General features: G+C 36.0%; 2 protein-coding genes across 4 annotated transcripts in view; both read left to right on the top strand.

The window, feature by feature from the left end:
• The window catches only part of LOC131063035 (chromatin remodeling protein EBS), a 70,894-nt gene extending 58,928 nt beyond the window's left edge, over positions 1-11,966 (top strand). Inside the window, exons 4-6 of one of the 3 annotated variants that reach the window (XM_059214311.1) lie at positions 7,859-7,997; positions 10,045-10,152; positions 11,546-11,966. In XM_059214311.1, coding sequence (XP_059070294.1) covers positions 7,859-7,997; positions 10,045-10,110 — 205 coding nt within the window. In that variant the 3' untranslated portion in view covers positions 10,111-10,152; positions 11,546-11,966. Of the gene's footprint in view, positions 1-7,858; positions 7,998-10,023; positions 10,153-11,545 lie in introns of all 3 variants that reach the window. The other 2 variants (XM_057996801.2, XM_057996803.2) reach the window with 2 other exon arrangements.
• On the top strand, positions 3,052-4,225 carry LOC131066899 (uncharacterized). The gene is made up of 2 exons (XM_059214268.1): positions 3,052-3,570; positions 3,686-4,225. The coding sequence occupies exons 1-2, from the start codon at positions 3,079-3,081 to the stop codon at positions 4,067-4,069; spliced, it is 876 nt and encodes a 291-aa protein (XP_059070251.1). The 5' UTR covers positions 3,052-3,078; the 3' UTR covers positions 4,070-4,225.
• Positions 11,967-20,344: the final 8,378 nt, after the last annotated feature.

Raw genomic sequence — 20,344 nt, 5'->3', positions numbered from 1 at the left:
TGTTTAGGTAGGCAACCTTAGCTTGGGTCATTCTACGGGACACTTCAGGTGGACTTTGCTTTGGCACTTTTGTGGTGCTTGATGAGTATCTTGGCCCTTCTATTGTTGATTGAGGCATAGGCGAGAGCCTTGATCTCCATTCTTTGTTTTCTTGGCTCTTTTAGAGGATTTTATTTTAGAAGGGGTGTAATGTCCCTACTAGTTAGAGATCATTAACCTGCAAAACAGATTGTTAGAACACAACAAACATATATATATATATATATATATATATATATAAGTAATCTAAATTGCAATCTAACTTTAATACTTAGATAACATAATCATAATTTTCATCTAATAAAAAGGATACGAATGCCATACGAAAGTATGTCCTTAGGCGGCCATGAAACTTGCCTTCTTGGAACCCCTTGGTTCCAAGCCCTTCAGGAAATCGAAGTTGAGTTTGAATCCTGTCTTGGGTGTAACCTCTTACACCCAAGCCCTTCAAGGAAGACCCTTGTCTATTCCTTGCCTTGGGTGATGCCTTCATCATCCCTGTCTTGGGTTTACACCCAAGCCCTTCAAGGAAGACCCTTGTCTATTCCTTGCCTTGGGTGATGCCTTCATCATCCAAGTCCTCAGAGGGGACCGGCCAGATCCGTCTCTTCTTGGTTGAGTTTAATCAACCAAGCCATACATATGCATATCAATTTTCAGTATATATACTGCCTACCAGGGATTATCATAATTTCTGAATTAGACTACCGAGATTTCCTCCCAATAGCCTCCATCATATAATCACGTTTTTGTCATTCATTGATATCCAACGTTTCATAACCATTCATATTATCTATGATACCGGTTCTTGCCTATTTTGGCTGGGTCCTGGTCCTAGTCCGTGCCCGGTCCTGGTCCCAACCTGGTTCGCTCTAGGTCCCACCCGGGTCCTGCCCAAGCGGCTGGGTTCCCTGTGGGTCCTGCCATGCAGGACCCACAGGGAACCCAGCCGCCTGGGCAGGACCCGGGTGGGACCCAGGGCGAACCCAGGAGGACCCGGGTGAACCCAAGCCCGTGGGTTCCCAAAAACGGGGCCCACGGGTTAGAAAGCAATTAAAAACAATAAAAAAACAATTTTTTTAATCTTATTTTTACATCTAAACCCTAATCCGCCCCTCTATGATGCATTTCATGCATCAAAACATGCATTCAACCTATTCTACTTGCATTTTTGAAGATTTTTTCTCTACAATCAGGCTTCTTAGTTTTTGTATTTTTCTTTGAAGTTGACGACTACGAAGGTGTGAGACATGCATCAAAGGCATAGGAATCACTGGAGAAGAAAGATTTAGCCATTAAAGGTAAGTGAATCTGAATTTTTTTCAAGTTTTCAAGAATTTTTCCAAGTTTTTTCAAATTTTTAAATTTTTTTAAAAAGTTTTTTAAAGTTTTTTAAATTTTTTTTAAAGAAGTCTTGTATATTTTTTTACACTTTGTATGCATAGTATGGGGTTATAATAGCGAAATTTTAATAATTTTTTTCAATAATGTTGTGCGTTCTCTTTTCATTTTAGGTGCACTATTCATATAATCATACATAATGGTTGGAACTGGAAGTGCAAGTGCAAGCTCTAGTTCAGTTGCAAATGTCCGAACTGAAAATACCCCCTTTAAAATTGATCAAGATTCACCACTTTGGCATTATACAACAATGATCAAGCCAGTGTCTGGTGGTGGGGGTTTTGTTTGGCAATGCAACCATTGTGGCACTGAGTATACCAGCTCCTACTTTCGAGTGAAAGGCCACCTTTGTTTCATCCCTGGGCGTGGAATAAAATTTTGTAAGGGATCAGATGGCAAGGGGCTGTCAAAAGCTCTAGTTTTGGGATATATTAGAGAACAAGAGGAAGCTGATAGGAGAAGTAGCAAAGCAAAGACTGATCATCCTCTTGTCCATCCAAGCTCAATGTCTAAGAGGCCTTCTAGTAGCATTGGCTCCACAAGACCAGCTGGTTCACATCCTTTCATGCAAAACCCACTAGTTGATGCAGTAGAGAATCAGAATGTTGTGGCTTCACGGAAAAGAGGCCCATTGGATTTTGCCTTCAAAAATAAACTGAGAGAGATTGCAGATTCCAAAATTGGACGTTGCCTTTATGGCAATGGGCTTCCTTTCAACCTTGTTAGATCACCTTACTTTCGGGACATGGTGCATACTCTTTGCAATACACCTTCTGATTATGTTTGTCCAGGGTATGAAAAGGTGAGAACCACCTTATTGGCAAAGGAGAAAGCATTCGTAGAGTCACAGTTGAAGGTCATCAAAGATACATGGCAGGAAACAGGTGTGACCATTGTTTCTGATGGATGGAAAGATTGTAAAAATAGGCTATTGATCAATGTTATAGCAGTGTGTCCTAAAGGGGCAATGTTTTTGAAAGCAGTGGATTGTGAGGGGCAAGTGAAAGATGCAAGTTTCATTGCCAATATCTTGATAGAATGCATTGACATGGTGGGGCCTCAAAATGTTGTCCAAGTTGTAACTGACAATGCTAAGAATTGTAGGGCAGCAGGGACTATAGTGGAGGCTACATATGGTCACATCTTTTGGACACCATGCGCAGTACACTCACTCAATTTAATCATGCAAAAGCTTGGCACACAAATTGATTGGGTGAAAAAACTATATGTGGAGGGCGAGGAGATTCAAATGTTTGTGACTAATCATCATATGTCACAAGCCATTTTCAGGACCTTCTCCAAGTTGGAGTTGTTGAAGGTAATTTATAATTACTAATTTAAAATTTTATTTTTTAATTTTTTAGTTTTAAATTTGTATTTTTTATAGACTTGCATTTGATATATGTTGTGTATTTTGTTATGTCATGTTAGGTTGCTGAAACACGATTTGCATCTCACACGCTCGTCTTAAGACGACTTCTGAAGGTGCGAGACGCCTTGAGTTCTATGGTCATCAATAGCTTGTGGAGTGTATGGAAGCAGTCCCACACAAAAAGAGCTCTAAAAGTAAGAGCATTGATCCTTAGTGAGAAATGGTGGGATGATGTGGAATATGTTTTGAATTTCACTGAGCCCATCATGAGCATGATCAGGTATGTTGATACTGATCGCCCATGTTTGGGCGAGATTTATGATGGCATGGATTGCATGGTGGAAAAAATAAAAGAAGTAATAAATAGAAAAGAAAATGACCCAACGGAAACATTTTTCAAAGTTGTGCAGAAAATTGTTGTTGACCGTTGGAACAAGATGACCACCCCCTTACATCTCTTAGCATTTGCTTTGACGCCAAAATTTTATAGTGCAGAGATGCTTGCAACACCAAGGAGGGTGCCACCATATAGAGATGCAGAGGTTGCTTCTGGCTATAGGGCTGCCTTTAAAAAGATATATCAAGATGAGGAGACAAGAAATATTGTCATGAGGGAGTTTGGCCAATTTGTATCTGCAAAAAATCATGATGTTGTAGCTCTTAATGCTAGATATGGGATGGATGCTGATGAGTGGTGGTATGTACATGGTCAAGGCTCCATTTACTTGCAGCCTCTTGCAATTAAACTTAACTCCCAAGTATGTATCTTTTTATTTTTTATTTTTATAGTTTTCCAATTCCATTTGATGCTATCATATTTTTATTTTATAATTTTAATTTATAAATTTCTAATTATGTTTTAACTTTTAACAGGTTGCAAGTTCTTCTTCAGCTGAGCGGAATTGGAGTACATACTCCTTCATCCACTCAGTCAAACGTAATCGTTTGGGTGCAAAGAAAGCTGAGGATTTGGTCTACGTACACTCCAACCTTCGTTTGTTGTCACATAAGGACCCTGAATATAGTGAGGGTGTAACAAGGAATTGGGATCTAGCCCCTGAGTGTGCTGATTTAGATGCTACAGTTGCACAACTTTGCCAAGTCTCTATAGACGAGGCGGTTATGGAATTTGAGAGAGACATAGCTAGTGGGAGTGGCATTCCATTTGATATTGGTTCAATTGATGCTGAATTTGAACCACTTGATGACCGTGGGCTTGGGTTGGATGCTTTAGATGAAGATGAATATGGAATTTAAATCCCATAGATGGCTTGTAATTTGAATGTTTAACTTTATACTTTATTGTGTCATGACATTTTCACATTTTGAAACTTGAAACTTGAATATTATCTTTTTTGCAAATTATGAATATGATATTACATTTATGATTTATGATATATCAATATCAGAATATTTATTGGCATTGGCAATTATGGATTTATGATTTATGATTTATCTGTTATCATTTATGTATCATTGTATGGGAAAGTTACATTGTATGTTTCATATATGTATGTTTGAACTGTGAACATATATAATTTTGATGTTTGAAGTTTGAACATATATATATATATATTAAAAAAAATTAATATACATATATATATATATATATATATATATATATATATATATATGTACGGACGAACCCGTACCCGTACCCAATTTTTTTTTTTTTTTTTTGCCGAATCCGCGAATCCGTACTCGAATCCGAACCCGAATCCGAACCGGAACCGGTAACTTAGCATATTATCAATATCATCTAATTTATAATTCATATTATCATTATTATTTAAATTATAATCTTGTGACATACACATTGAGATATAATTCTGTAACATACACATTGTAATAAGGATGACATAATTCTGTAACATACACATTATAATAATCATGACATAATTATGAAACCTACACATTATAATAATCATGACATAATTCTGAAACTACAAGTATATTTATATGTGTGTGTGCGGCACACACATCCACACACATATACGTACCTTCGGTGTCTCCGCTATCTTCCCCCTTTCTCTTGCCTCTGCCTACGCAACTATCCTTTCTAACAATGGTGATGTCACTAGATGTTTTTGATTCCTTACCTTTATATCTCTCAATATGAGGGAGAGGTCACACCTCTTCATCATGTATGCCCTTTGGCAAGAGACATACCCTTTCACCATTAGCACCCTTTGAAAGAGTGCAACACTTCATTATTTCTACCCTTTGAAAGGGACACAACCTTTCGTAATCAGATCTGCACTTATTATATAAATCAGATCTACACTTCTCATTTCCAATTTATCCTCCCCCTCAAATGAGGTTCTCTTATCTTTTTTATATCTCATTGTTGAGGGAGTCGCAACTTTTCCTTTCATGTCTTTTGACTTTTCATTAACTTAATTAATTTTTAATTAGTCATATTTAATTATATTATTTTATATTTTAATTTAATTTTTAATGTTTTAATTTTATTATTATCATTTATTATTAAATTCTATTTCGAAGTGGGGACATTACAAGGGGCTTGTCACGACGTTTTCACACATCGCCCCATTGCAAATGAGGACCCCCTCTTTTTGCTTGTTAGTGTTAGGTGGTTTTGCTTAGCTTGGCAATGTTTTGGGTTTCTTGGTCTCCTATCTCTTAAAGAAGGTGATGTCTCGTCAATCTGGATGGAAGAACATTGTTCAATCCATGTAGTAAGTGTGGATTTCATTCTTGGTAGGGATATGTTCAGGTCTACAATTTGTGAGTCAGGTTAGGAATTCCTAGGTTGAGATGTGGAATTAGGAAATTTAGGAAATTTTCCAAGGATTTAATTTGAAGGACAAAATCCATGTTTGAGGTGGATTTCCTTTAGGATATCTGTCTCTAGGCCAAAGATTTTCAATGTCTAAGATGCAACATGGAGGCCACGTCTACAACAAGAAGATTAAGTCATTAATACAACAAATGCAAAGTAAGACATCAACAATTTCAAGAGGACCCCTAAGGCCCTACAAAGACATCATGACATTCAAAGAGGAAGGACTCCAAAACATGAAAAAGTGAAATATGATCAAGGAGGAAAGATAGCTTCGAAGAAGTTTATCAAGGTTAGAGACTTGATCATCAAGATGATGCAATTTGGGAATATGAACCATCACAATTAGTCAAGCAATTGTAAATGTTGAGTATCAAGAGATATTGCCCCAAATACAAAGACTTCTTTGTGAGGAAGGAGAAATTTTACAAGATAAGCATGCTAAGGTGGCGATTAGTCATCCAACCAATCAAATAATGCCATGTGAACATGTCCAAGTGCATTGAACCATTTTCATTCAAGCAAGGAGCAAGTGACATGTGGCCCTACACCAAATATTATTGAATATACCTAACCTTGTTTCTTATTGGTCCTTCACCTAAAGGATGTGTATTTAGGGCAATGTTGTAATTTTCTCATTGGTCAATGAGGTGTTAGTTGTAACTAACCTTGATTAGAGTTTTGTTGTTCAAATCTTAGCCATTGATTTCAAATCGATCCTGGCCCTTAATTTTTAATTGGTATGTGTATAAAAGGCTTGACCTTCTCATATGTAATGGTTAATAAGAGAGTAATAGAGTAGAGTAGAGTAGGATTAGGAAGCTAGAGATTGTTGCCAAGACTATGTTGAAATCAATACATAACTTTCATTGAAGCTATGGTGGATTTTTGTTTTGTGTTTCTACATTTTGCATGGTTTCTTGTTACTTCTTAGTTAAGTTTCATTGATCTTGATGGAGAAATGCGATGATATGTGATGAATTCCTTGGTTCATACTTTTTGTGGTTTTCTGATTGTAAGCTATAGTGTAAAGTTAGCTTGATCCTAATTAGTGTTGCTAAGTTCAATTATGGATACTCATTTGCATTGCGCCAGTATTGGGTATTTGGATGAATGTTTATGATATGAAAATCATTCGCTACTTTTGGAGATCGCATCAGTTTTGTGTAGTTGTTATCATGGCGAAGCAAAGCTTGATTTGAGGAATTCATCTATCCGAGCATCTTCCATTATTATCATTGTCCTTAGGATTAGATTTGATTCCCTAAACCCTTTCTCTTTTGTCTTTTGTTTGAGTTTGAGTAAGTTAGTTTTGAAGAGTTCCAGCTACGATTCATAAGCGTAAGTGGCTTTGTGATACCAGCAAGATCACATCATTTCACTAAGTCTATCCAATTGTATGTCAAAACTTGACTAAAGAAACCTTGGGGTAGCCTTGATCACATTATTTAGCATATAAGGTTTCCTTGTTCAAGAGAGGATAGTATACTTGGTATTTTATTCTGTGTTTGAGGTGTCATAAAACACACATCAACAAGGCCTTTCTTTGGTAGGATTACTTCTGATTAATGGCATTTGCCATTTATACTAGAATTTCCATGGTTCACCTGTTTTGGATTAAGTAGTCCTTTCCAATTGCTGTTTATATCTCCGTAAATTTAGTTTTAGATTTTTGGTTGTCAGAGTTACTTTTAGTACTGACCAGATATTTTAAGTTGCTCTAGTTTGAAGTCCAATTGACTTCTATCAGTGGTGGGCATTAACATAAATAGGTTTTCTTTCATTCTTGCTATAATGCCATGTTTTTACAGAATATTTTTTTTTGTCACCAAATTCTGTATTGTTCGAAGCATTCTATTCAAATGTCCGGTTGATGAAGCCGTGTCTCTCTCTTTGCTGTAGTTGAACTCTAACCATTTCATAAGATTTTGCCCTTATTCTCAAATTCGAATTTCTTTGAAGGTCTTCGCTAATATCTTACCATTCTTCATTGGGTATATATGTATGTTCTTTTTGTAACAGAAGTTAGAATCTTCATATTAGAGCTTCTGTTATTTAAATATGGAGACAATCTTAATTTGTAGCATAGCTATGTCAACGTTAATCTCTAATTTTTTTCATACACTGAGCATTTGGTCTATTTATATAGTGCATGCTTTGGATTTTATTACAGAACATTTTTTCCTTGTAGCTTTTGTGACTTTTTTTCCTCTTCTCTATCTGATGCTGTCATTTTTTGGCAGGTTTCACCCTACTTGTATGAATATGAGTCCAGAACAGGCAAAGAAAATTGAACACTTCTTTTGCCCCAGTTGTTCGTCTGAAGATGAGGACAAGAAGTCACGGAATTCTCATGTTGTTTCAGCACCCATAGAGGCAAAGGTAAGTGGTTTTTTCTAGGTGGCATCAAATACATAATTTTTTTTCTTGGAAACCTGCAGTCGTAACTTTGTGTGGTAACAGATACAAGAGCATCTTCATTTCGTCTTTTTGTCTGAATTTTTTTTTCCAAATACCTTTTTCAAAATGCGGGCTTTGGAACATTAAATATATGAAAACAGAAGAGAATGATTATGCTCAAGTAGGAATGTTTTGTGATTCTAAATTTTTCTTGCATGTCTTATACAGTTCTTAACAGTGCATGCTGTTGCACAGTTTCATCAAATTTTTGCATGCTTTCTATTACCTGAGTATTAATGGCTGTATGTCCTTATGAGTTGTCTACATTCTGCATTTCAATTTGGAACAGTGGTAGATAAAGAAAATCCTCTACATTTATATTTGATGTCAGCAACCTGAAGTCAAAATTGAGAAACAATAAATTAGTGAGCTTCCATTGCTCATAGGGTTTCATTGCTACTTACTATAAAGTATGGGGTTCAACGTAAGTATATTCTTCTGCTGTGTCGTAATCACCTTTTTGCCCAACCCGATGTCAACAACTTGAAGTCAAATTCGACAAATGACGCAAGCAAAGGATTGTCTTTCATTTCTCTTAGGTATAGTTACTCCTTGCTTCACAATATGCAGATTCAACATACACATATGCCTCCTCTGTGGATTGATTCAGGCATTATAATGAGCATTTTTTACACCATAAATATCAGTGGACTTTGAAATTGCTCTCTGAGGAATCATTTCTAGCTCTCTCTGTTTCTCTGCTATTGAACTAGCCATTATGACATTATGCACCTGCATATAATGGCAAATGTGGAAAGACAAAGATGTACATTATTGTGGAACTCCATCAACTTACTGTAGACATTGAAACACTCCAGGGCAAGTTTTATACAGACTACATTGAAATTAGTAGAGCATGAATTTGCTTTGTATCAATCAATCCCACAAATATGAATGGACCGATCTTTAAAATAATTCAATCAGTGTCATTAATAAACACTTGAATGCTTGTGTAATTTTCTCATATGTTGACCTTGAAGGTGAGTGCTGTTAATTATAAACAACTCTTACTACAACCAGCCAATTTCTTTGACAATAAATGAGAAACTTATTTCCATACAAAACCATCATACATGATCATATAAAATGTTTTTTCATACCTTGCAACTATAAATAGCAAGAGTACAGAAATTATTTGCAATGTAAATTTCCCTTGATTCGCTAATCATGGTTTGCAATATTTTTTGATTAAGAGAGTATTCTGCAATAAAATTTTACTCTCACATTCTCAGTTGTAGTGGATTTCAATGTTCATCTTGCGACATCTATAGCATCTGTTGTAGTCTTTGATGTAGATGATATTATTTTTTGATTCATTGTTGCCTCAATAAATTGCTTTCTGAGATTGCAAAGCAGCTCAAATATATTAATATAGAAATATTCTTAATATGGTAATATTCTCAAAGTTTTATTAAGAAGCGAAAAACATTACTATAGCAGAAATACTAGAAAAAAACAGTAACAAACGACTTTTATCAAGTCATTATTTAAGAAGCAAAAGACATTTACTATGGGAAAGGATGGAAAATGAACTCTAGAGATACAGACATTTAAGAAGCAAAAGCCATTGAGTCCCCCCAGAAGATTAGTTTTAAATTTGCACGTTTTGTATTTTCATCTTATTGCCCCATCTCTTCCATTCCTCTGCTATCGAATGCTAACTTGGCAGCTGGTTCAGCATGGAGGCCCCAGCTTGTAGCTCCGTCTGACTGATGCAGCAACAATAACAACATTGTAAACAAGAGTGAAAAGAAAGATTAAGGTTGAAACCTATGCTTTGATAATGGCTGCTCAATATCTGATAATATTTGACAAAACTTTATAATATACTGCTGTACTTAGCTGATATTCATAAAATTCATAAAAAAATCTTAGTTTTAGTTTGAAATGTGCAAATGTTTGGGACAACGCTTTAGATATGCATTTTTGTTTGTCTTTTACTCTGCAGTCCGAGTATTATCAATTGCAGATGCATCTTCAAGGGAGGATTACGAGAGAACTAGGGAATGAGGATTGTGTAGTTGATGTGATTTGAGCTGGTTTGCTAGAAAGAAATTGGAGCTACACCCACAATAAGGTTTCCCATTTAATCCTTTGTAAAATCATTGAGTACTGATTATATGTTTTTTTGCTATGTATATATACACAAGTTTATGATACTTTCAGTATTTCACACATAAGTAGGAAATCATGTAAAATGGGATTCTCAACTTGCCAACAAGGTTTTGGGGACAAATTATCCTAGTACTAAGTCAATCTTGGAGCTTTAAACGATCTAAAACTTTGCAACTGTAGAGCTACTTAGCTATCAGATCCTAATGTGCATGCATTATTAGATTTTTATCTACATTAGGAACAAAAAAGTGATCTCGTTGATGGAACATTCTGGGTAGAAAATGTCAATTGTTAATGGGGTAAAAGCCTGCCAAACAAATCTTCAAATAAATGTTGGGTTGTAGAAAGAATGATTATATTTTTGAATCGGCTTATTGATTGCCATTCTTATATTGATTGGGCTTTTTGATGCTGTTGCATGTTACTATTATTATAATTTTGACATGTTGTCTTCAAACAGGGTTAAGAGTTGCCTCTTGACCTTATAATTCTTTATGTTAAATATTAGGCTCTTTTACCTAGCATTTTTGTTGGAGCAATTGCATCCAATGATTTCCGGACATATGCTGCTGCAACCTGCATTAGATTGCTGTAATACCTTACTGCATTTAAACTAGTAACTATATTTTTTCTTCCAGTTCTTGATTCACTGAATTTTATTATGTCAGTAAATGTTTTTTTGTTTCTGCTATTTAATTATGAATATTTGCAGTTGGTTTGTTATGGTATGGATACTTTTGTGTTGTTTGTGTACCATATATTGTAAGTGAAGCTATTTTTTCGTGGAGGAAGAACTTCGATGGTAAGCTTTCAATGCCAATATTGACACAATTTTTTAGTAATGGATTGACCGTATCATTAACTGGATTCATGGTGCTGCCATCCATGAACTAAAGACCTTCACATGCATTAGAATGGAAAAACCACTGCAAGGTAGAAATTATGTCATTTTTTCTGATTTGTCCCAAATAACATAAATTTTATTCTGCAATAAAATTTCTTCCAATTGTTATATTCTTAGATGGTGGCACAAGTTTGTACTCGTGCAAATTGTGCCCATATTTATGTTGATCCGCATGAACCATTCTCATATTGACAATTATCTGTACGGTCCTTTTTAGTGAAGATAAACTCACACTCATAATCATTTTGACAAGTATGTCTGAGACATTGCTTATGCTTTCTGCTTGTTATATTGTAGTTTGTGAATGATTTTGACATTAGCTGAGAGGTGTATGATATTTTCAGTTCTTTTTAAAATTCTGGCATTATTTTATTTTTGTGACTGGGTTTATATGTTATAGATTCTTGTCAGAGAGGCTCTTATTATTATGTTTTTATCTGGTAAATTGCAGCTGGAGTCAAAACGGCGAAGGATGTAACTCTATTGTTAAGATTATACTTTGAACTGTAACAAAATCTTGAGGGAATTTCTTTGGATGAGTGGTATGGTTTTAGAAGTATCCACAAAAATGCATATAAGGATGTTCACAGTGCAGACATAAGTGTTACAGTGCATATTCCAACCTGGGGTTTCCTTGTACAGTTTGAGATCTTATCTATGGGCAATGAAGTCGAAATTGAGCTCGGTTGGTGAGATGTGAATGCTGCATTTATTGTAAGGGTATCAACTTGAAACATATTTTGTGTTTGAGCATCTTGTGATGACTTTTGAGATTATATCACTAAAACTGGATGTGAAGTTGGGTTCTTTTGACCACTATTAATTGGGAAGGACAATATTTATCGTCTAATATATTGTGTTTTGTGTTTTGACTTTGTGTGAACTGGGCATGACCCATTTGTCGTTTATGTATAACACACTTTCAACCAAAGGCTATCAATTAGTTTTAACATCCTGAAATTTTAATAGCTGAAGAATTGGTTCTGATGACATATACACGAATTTCAGTAAGGCGCATACATCAAAGTTATACAAAGATATATAATATGTACTTGTTTATTGCTAAGAGCTACCTGTTTTTTTTGTTTTTTGTTTTTGCCTATAGCATCGTTAGTAACTAACTTTTGATATGCGCTTTTCAAGATAAGTTGGAAGCTATTTCAGTTAGACTGTCAACATTATATGATAATAATAAAGACTTTTGAGCAATCTATTACTGAACACTTAATGTATGAAATTTTAGATTTCAACAATTTGTTAAGAGTCGTAAAGACATTGGAACAATTGATTACCAAACTTTTAAAATATCTGAAATTTCAGATCTCACCGTTTCACCAGAGGCCCTGTATCAGTTGAGTTAAGTGTATTGATTTTGTACAATACTATATTAATTTATTATTTTCTCTTATTTTTAGAAGCTCAATGAATACTTAAAATTATACTGATGATGGTATGCAAGATCAGGCCATTCATTTTAACAATTGATATACATTACAAGCTTGTGAGTGGCACAGGCAGGTCAAAGACCCAATGTATTGGGGGAAAGGGACTCTAGATCTTGACCAAGAGGGAACGTTATTGAGCATTATTGACAATTCAAATTACAAAGGGTTTCCCTAGTATTGAATTTGGACAACTTGGACAGAGAGCATCTTAACAGGCAGCCTCGAGGCTCCTTGCATCGATAGTTATTTTCATTGGGCAGCTATGTTTTTATTGGTGTCAACACTTAAAATATTTTTGTTTGGATTAGATTACTATGGTTCTTAGATGAATTTAGACTCAAAACAGTTATTTTAGATAGAATTGGGTTAATTTGTAGTATTTTTCCAAATGTTATGCTCTTAACATGCAAAAACACTCCAAGGGAGTGGAAAAATAGAATTGGATTTGCAGGAGCATGCCTTCGAAGATCAGATATATTCAACCAGGTGTTAAACTGCATCGTTCATACAAGTAAAGCTATGGAAACGATCCTTGTAGGTGCTTTTATTGTCAGTAAAGTTTGAGTGTTACTGAAGTTTTTCTTCAGCTAGTTGATTGAAATGGCAGTCTTTAATGGTTCTACTTCAGCAAATTGGATAGTGACAAGTGTAACATGTGACTGTGCAAGGAATGCAAGACAGCATTCATCTCGTTTGCAAAAAAAGCAACTGTGAATGCCGGCCAGACTGGGGAGAACCACAATCCCTATTATGCGTTGAAATTTTTGCATAGTGGCACAAATAGTTTTTAAGCTCTGGATAAGGGAGAATAAAAATGCTTCCTTATCAACTAGTTGAAGGATGAATGGTTTTGAATACTCAGTAGAAATTTGCTTTTGGAAAACTCAAGGTTTGTAACTTAGTATATAATGGAGCACCAAGTACAGTTAGCTAATGTATTCTAGTTTAGTTTATTTAGTATTTGATAATTGAAGGATGAATGGTTTTGAATGCTCAGTAGAAATTTGCTTTTGGAAAACTCAAGGATTGTAACTTAGTATATAATGGAGCACCAAGTACAGTTAGCTAATGTATTCTAGCTTAGTTTATTTAGTATATTGATAATGTATAACCTTAGATGATCATAGCTAGAAATACTGTCATTCGTCTGTTATGTAATACATCTGCATGTAACTAATTCTGCTGTCGTAATGCCATTTTATATGTTTCTAATTAAGTTGTAAGAATACGCTTACACCTTATGCATGATTACCTAAGTGAACCTAACAAAGCAGCACAGGGAAAGTTGAATGGCATTAATTGTAAAAAGCGTTTTCAATTAAGAGTAGAATATTTACACAGTACAAGAAACCCTGGATCAACAGTTTAAGTTGTCAAGGCGGTGATGAAGCACCTAAAAATGGTAAGGTTATAGGAATAAAACGTTTAATGATATCAGTAGTAATCTGATTTCTAGTTTTATAGGTTTGAATTGGTCAACAAGCAGTCTTCTAGGTTAAACCAAGGTTGGGGAGAAAGTGACATTTGTTGATATATTCACTAATCCTTTGGCATCACCTTGTTCACTTTAGTTGCAAACGATTGGGGCGAAGGAAGTTATCCTCGGGGTCTTCTTGAGTCCTTTTACTTATCATATTTTCTTTATTTTTTTTTCTTTGTTCGGAGAACTTTTTTTTCGTAACTTTTTTTTCGCCATTTGTGAAATATTGTTTGTACATGTGTACCTCATCAAGCCTTTCTTTGAGAGAGATATTTGTATTTTTTCTTTTTGTTTTTAATTCCTATTTAAGTTCCACTCAACAGAAAATGCTAGTATGGAGAGGGTTATTCCCTATCTAGTTTACTCACAATTCACACTAGTTTTGAAGTTTACTTAGGTCACTTTTAGGGTACCCATAAGATATTTATCTTTGTATCTTATTGACTCTTATCTTAGTCCTATTCCTTCTTTAAGTCTCTTGTTTGTTTTATAAGAAAATAAGAAAGGCCTCTGTTGCATGTCATGCTTATTAAGCATCTTGTAAATATTATATCTATGCTTGTATTTTTATTTCTTCTCGTGTATGGAAAGGTTGATTAGTGTTGTAAATTTATTGATCTTGGTTGGTGACTGAATACACTCATATTAACGCACTCATAATGCAAGTGTGTGACCAAATGTGCTAACATTTTATAATATTTTTTTTCATCCATTTTCAATTGGAATAGGTTTGGACGATGAGGCTAAAGGCCTAGACTATTAATTTGCCTCCAATTCACGGGTTCCTGAACTTTAATAGAATTTGTCAACTTCCATTTTATCTAGATTACACGTTGTATAACAATATTTAATAAACTTAGACACCAAAATATCTCACATCTTAGCTTTTTGACCATATAATAGCTTTTTATTTGAAAGACATTAACATGTTTATTTTATTGTTATTTTACTAATGTTTTTTATATTTGTCAAATACATATATATTGATTTTTCTTTATAACTTTTTGATCCATCTATCAAATTTTAAAAATAAAATGATTGTTTTGCACTTTATTGTTCAAATTTAAACCTATAATAATTTCTTAATATTTTTATGCATGTTATGCATGTTATGTGATGTACTTTTAAAGCTATATCCACTTTGAAAGATTATAAAGATAATATTCAATAAAAAATAACAAAAGGAATACTTATAATAATGACACAATTATATCTCTACGACAATTTAAAAAATACTAAATGCAACAACAAACAGTAAGGGACACACTTTATATTTCAGTGAAAAAAGTAGATACATTTTGTGTTTGTGAAATATTTCATCTTTGTTGTATTACCTATTTTTTTCCCTTTAAAAAATAGTTTAAAAACTATTTTGAGTTCTACAAGTCCTTTTCTTGTTGTATCTTTAAATTTTGAGTGCTTGCATCTCAAATTCTTCATCCAAATTTAGGTTTAGCTATTTTTTTAAAAAAATGTCACTTTCACCCCTTTTTGTATCTCATGTTTTGGACTTACTGTCAATATTATGTTTAAAATAATGCATCTATCCAATATAGAGATAATAGTTGAGAGAAATATTTCTATTTAAGTCATATGATATATAGATAAAAGATAAGAGGAAACCAAAAATAGATTCCCTAAAATGATAACATCCTGAAAACGTGGTATGATAAAAATACAACTTATTTATTGTCCTCTTGAGACTTGGGAAGGGGAATTTTGGTAAGACTTCTCATTTTCACTTTGGTATGGATTCTTTTAGTTTTTGGGGAGAGAGTAAAAGCTAAAAGTTGAAGGGAGAAAAGTTGGTGATTAAGAGGGAGTATAATGGAGGAGTAGACTACGTCTTGACTATTGATGTGTAAAGATAAGTCTTTTAAACTCGACACCATCTTGGTTTGTTGTGAATAATCTTCATTTAAGAAAATTATTGTTTGAGAATGTTAATCTTTATTTAAGAAATTTATTGTTTGAGAATGTTTATGAAAGTGTTTGTGTATAGTGTTTTCAATATGCTTATTGGAAAATACTTGAGTAAGTGCCTTGAGATGCTTGAGAAAATGCATCTTAGGAAGGTCAAGGATTATGAGTTTTGTTGTAAAAATTGATGAGTGTAATAGCTTCCATACTTTATATGTTGGGTTTGAATAGTTCTCTCAACTTATGGTATGCCTAGGGTCTTGAAATGGCTGAATGATGTCATGTATGGCTTGGTGGAGATATTTACTTCTATTGGAATACTCTTGTTTTGTTCATTTGCTTGGTTCCTTGAAGATAATAATGGTTCTATCATCTATTTGGTGTTATTCTTCTTAAGGACCATTTTGTTTTGTGAATAATGACTATGTTTTAGTTGTAATAGTCCTCCTTGTTGATGAAGAAGAGGTTGTATTATCATCAAAATTTTGTAACAAACTTAAATGGCATCCTTGTTTTAGAAGGAAGAGTTTGAGTAGATGGTTCACTTTTCTTGCAAAGGAAGTACATTTTATTATTGATTTAATGTTACTTTAAATGATTTTATTTTATTTATTTTTTATTTTTTTATTTTTTTATGCTTGTAAGACAACAAATAAAATAGCATATAGGTCAAATGGACTTGAGAACACTTTAAATTTTAATTGTTGTGCATGTGTAAAACAAAATATAATATATGTGCATATTAATTCAAATATTTATTCACTGTCTACTTTACTCGAAAATAATTTTAAATTGCAATAAATAGGTATTAGTTTAAGTTTTTTTAATTTATTTTTGTTTTCATCTTATGGGTCGGGGTGAGGTAGTCTCCCATGTGGGTGTAAACCACACCATCCATATCTTGGTCTTTAATGAACAAGAGTCAGTATAATAGTACAAGAACTGTGAATAAATATGATGTACAATGTATAAATTTTGTGAATAAGAATGCAATAAGTTTAACACATGAAGATGGTCCGACCTTTGCTATTCACTATATGTGAAGATAGTGTCAATACCCATCACATTTACAAAATTACTAGTTGCTGGTATCCATTTCATACTAACTTAACAAATGGGATGTCGTTGAGCATGCAAGAGGTTGCAGAGGGTCGAGCTAGGGCACCGATGCCCTAGCTTCTGAGCGGTTGTGCATGCAAGTGCGTGCAGGGTGTCAGGGGTGGGTAGTGGAGGACTACGCAGGGTGGGGAGTGGTCGAGGGAGTGGGGAGTCATGCGGTGGTCTGTAGGAGGGTGTAGGCTGCGCGGTTGGGGGCCTCGACTAGATCTCCATCCCGGTGGTGCTTGGGAGGGGTGGGGTCTTGGGTGTTGTGCATTTTTGCGGGCCCCTTTGGGGTGTGGGTTCCTTCCTTTTTGAGATTTAATGTCGAGTATTGGCGGTGAGGCCTCAAAGGTACCTCTTGCCATGGATTTTCGTGTTGCGGTGGGCTCAAAATCCCCAACCCAGAGCATGAAGACTTTTAACAATCTTTTTTCCTCAGAATCGGGGTCTGGTAGTGCTGGTAGCTCTCGCATTATGAAGGTTAATGGTCGTTTGGAGAGATGCAGTGAGAGGCCGAGGTTGGTTATTCCTCCAAAGATGATAGTTGAAGACATTGAGTACTTCTCAAAACACTCGCTATATTGCAAGTTTTTGGGAATGAGGGTTTCCTTGCAGTTTTTGGAAAATTGGGCGTAGAGGACTTGGGCTCCAGAAGGGGAAATGGAGATTATGTTGCTGGCAAACAACTACTTTATGGTTACTTTCAATTGCATGGAGGATCGCAATAGGATTTTTGAAGGAGGCCCGTATTTTTACAACCAGGTGGGGTTGTTCATCAAACCTTGGCATGCGGGATTTAACCCTTCGGAGGAGCTCCCGAATAGGGTTTCAATATGGGTTCGTTTACCACGATTTCCAGTGGAATGTTGTCGGGAGGATGTGCTTCGGATGCTTGCTGCACTGCTTGGGAAGCTAGTGGGATCTTCAACACAAACCCTGGGGAGAAAGGTAATGACCTTTGAGCGTATCTATGTTGAAATTGATCTTAGTAAACCTATACCAGATGCTATAGATATGTGTGCGGGCTCTTATTCATGGGTTCAATAGTTAGATTATGAGACTTTACCATTTCGGTGTTGTTTGTGTCATGAGTATGGGCATTTACAGCGCAAGTGCCATAGATATAAACCGGTGGAGCACCAACCTCAGATGCCGACCCACAGCCTAGACGAGGCTGATAAAGGAAAAGTTGCTATGTCGATCGAGGGTGCGGGTGCTGATGGTTTTGTCTTAGTTAAGACAAAGAACAAGAATCGAGGACAAAAGAGGCCCTTATAGGAGAGACAGGAGGAGGATACCGTTAACAGATTCGAGGCCTTGGATGACCTTAGCCAGCAGGAGGTGAACCCGGGGTTAATCCCTTTGGACCAAGGTGCTTCAGGGGGGGCTCCAGAAAGAGTGATTGAGGACCCTTCCCAGGCTCTGCAAGTGGTTGGAAGCCAACAAATGGAGATGGATCAACCAGTAGGGGTCCAATTGGGACTCACTTCTAGTTTGGAGGTGAATTTGGTTGGGGGGGAGGGTTCTTCCATAGCTCTAAAATTGGATCTGGCTGGGGTTAAAAGTAATAAGTCCTCTGTTCACCTGGGTCTACATCATAAAGATATTAAGAAAAGTGCTTCGGAGAAGAACTCAAAGGCTGGCAGAAAGAAGGAATTGGATAAGATCAAATTGATGGGAGAGAATTTGGTCGAGTTAGGGTCAGTAAAGACTTTGGATTCTCACTTTTCCAATCCTCCAAAATGATTGTTCTTTCATGGAATGTGAGGGGCTTGAGCAGTGGCCCTAGACAAAAAGCTGTTCGGGAATTGATTAGGAATCACTCACTTGATGTCCTATTCTTGCAAGAAACTAAACTTTCGGTGGAGAGTATGATGGGTCTGGTGCCGAAGCTTTGGGGACGAGGCAAGTGTCGGTGTATTGGGGTAGCTGGTTCCTCTGGAGGGGTGGCCTGTCTTTGGAACCCTTTAAGGTTTCGCCCTGTCTGGTGGGTTGCCTCCAGATCTTCGTTATCTGGGATTGTCTCTAGTCTTGAGACTAGGGAATTCATCTTGTTTTCTAACATCTATGCCCCTATTGATCTTCAAGGTAAGCAAAACTTATGGTATCATATTTCTTGTATGCGAAGGCTGGTCCCTTTTCATCCTTGGATTATGGCAGGAGATTTCAATGCCATCCTTGATTTGAGTGAGAAGAAGGGGGGTGTTATGCGTTTGGAACCTTCTTCTTTCCTTTTTCAGGATAGTATATCATCGTTGCATCTTGTTGACATTAAGCCTATTAATGGTTCGTTCACTTGGAACAATAGGAGGTGGGGGAGTATTGGATTGCGGAGAGGTTGGATCATTTTCTGGTTTCTAGTTTTTGGATTGGTGGGGGGTGGACCACAAGTTCTGAGATTCTTGAATGGAGAGGGTCAGACCACTGGCCCATCAATCTGGTTTCTTCTTTGGCTCGGGTCACTTGCTCTCCTTCATTCAAATTCCAACTTATGTGGCTTCGGGATTCTGCTTTGCAGGCTCTTGTAGCGAAATAGTGGAGGAAAGGGAGGCCAGCCTTTGGCACTGCTATGTACACTTTTGCCAAGCAACTGCAATTTGTTAAGTTTCAGCTTAAATAGTGGAACTGTCAGGGTTTCAGGAACATTTTTCATGCTAAGAAAGCTACTCAAATTGTGTTGAATGACATCACCAGTGAAATCAGAGAGCATGGTTTGTCTGAGGCCTTGCTTAGGGAGGAAGATAGGGCTGTCAAGGTTGTAGAGGAGTGGGAGCTTAGGGAAGAAATATACTGGAAACATTAAGCTCGTATTGATTGGCTTCAAGTGGGGGATAAGAACACTGCTTTCTTCTTCAACTCAGTGAAAGCAAGAAGACATGGAAACTCCATCCTTGTTCTGGTCAATGATAGAGGTGAACAATGTTTATCCTTACAAGAGATCTCTAGGGAGTCGTTACAGTGTTTCCGGTCCCTCTTCAGTGAAGACTCTCAGGGGGAATCGGTGGAGGAGAATCAGGTTCTTTGTTGCATTCCTTCTCTTGTCACTAGGGAGATGAATGAGCAACTTTTTGGTCCTATTTTGCTAGAAGAACTTGAGAGGATTGTTTTTCATATGAGGAAAGGAAAAGCTCCTAGACCGGATGGGTTCCCGGTTGAATTCTTTCAAGAGTTCTGGGATATTATCAAACTGGACTTACTAGAAGTAGTCTAGGAGTCTCAGAGGAATAAGCAGATGCTTCGAGCTTTGAATGCGACTTTCATTGCTCTAATCCCCAAGTGTGATGGGGCCGACAGGTTAGGCTAG

Source organism: Cryptomeria japonica, chromosome 1 (genome assembly GCF_030272615.1).
Source record: "Cryptomeria japonica chromosome 1, Sugi_1.0, whole genome shotgun sequence".
NCBI lineage: Eukaryota > Viridiplantae > Streptophyta > Pinopsida > Cupressales > Cupressaceae > Cryptomeria > Cryptomeria japonica.
The sequence above is the reverse complement of the archived record's forward strand: the minus strand, read 5'-3'. Positions and strand labels throughout refer to the sequence as shown.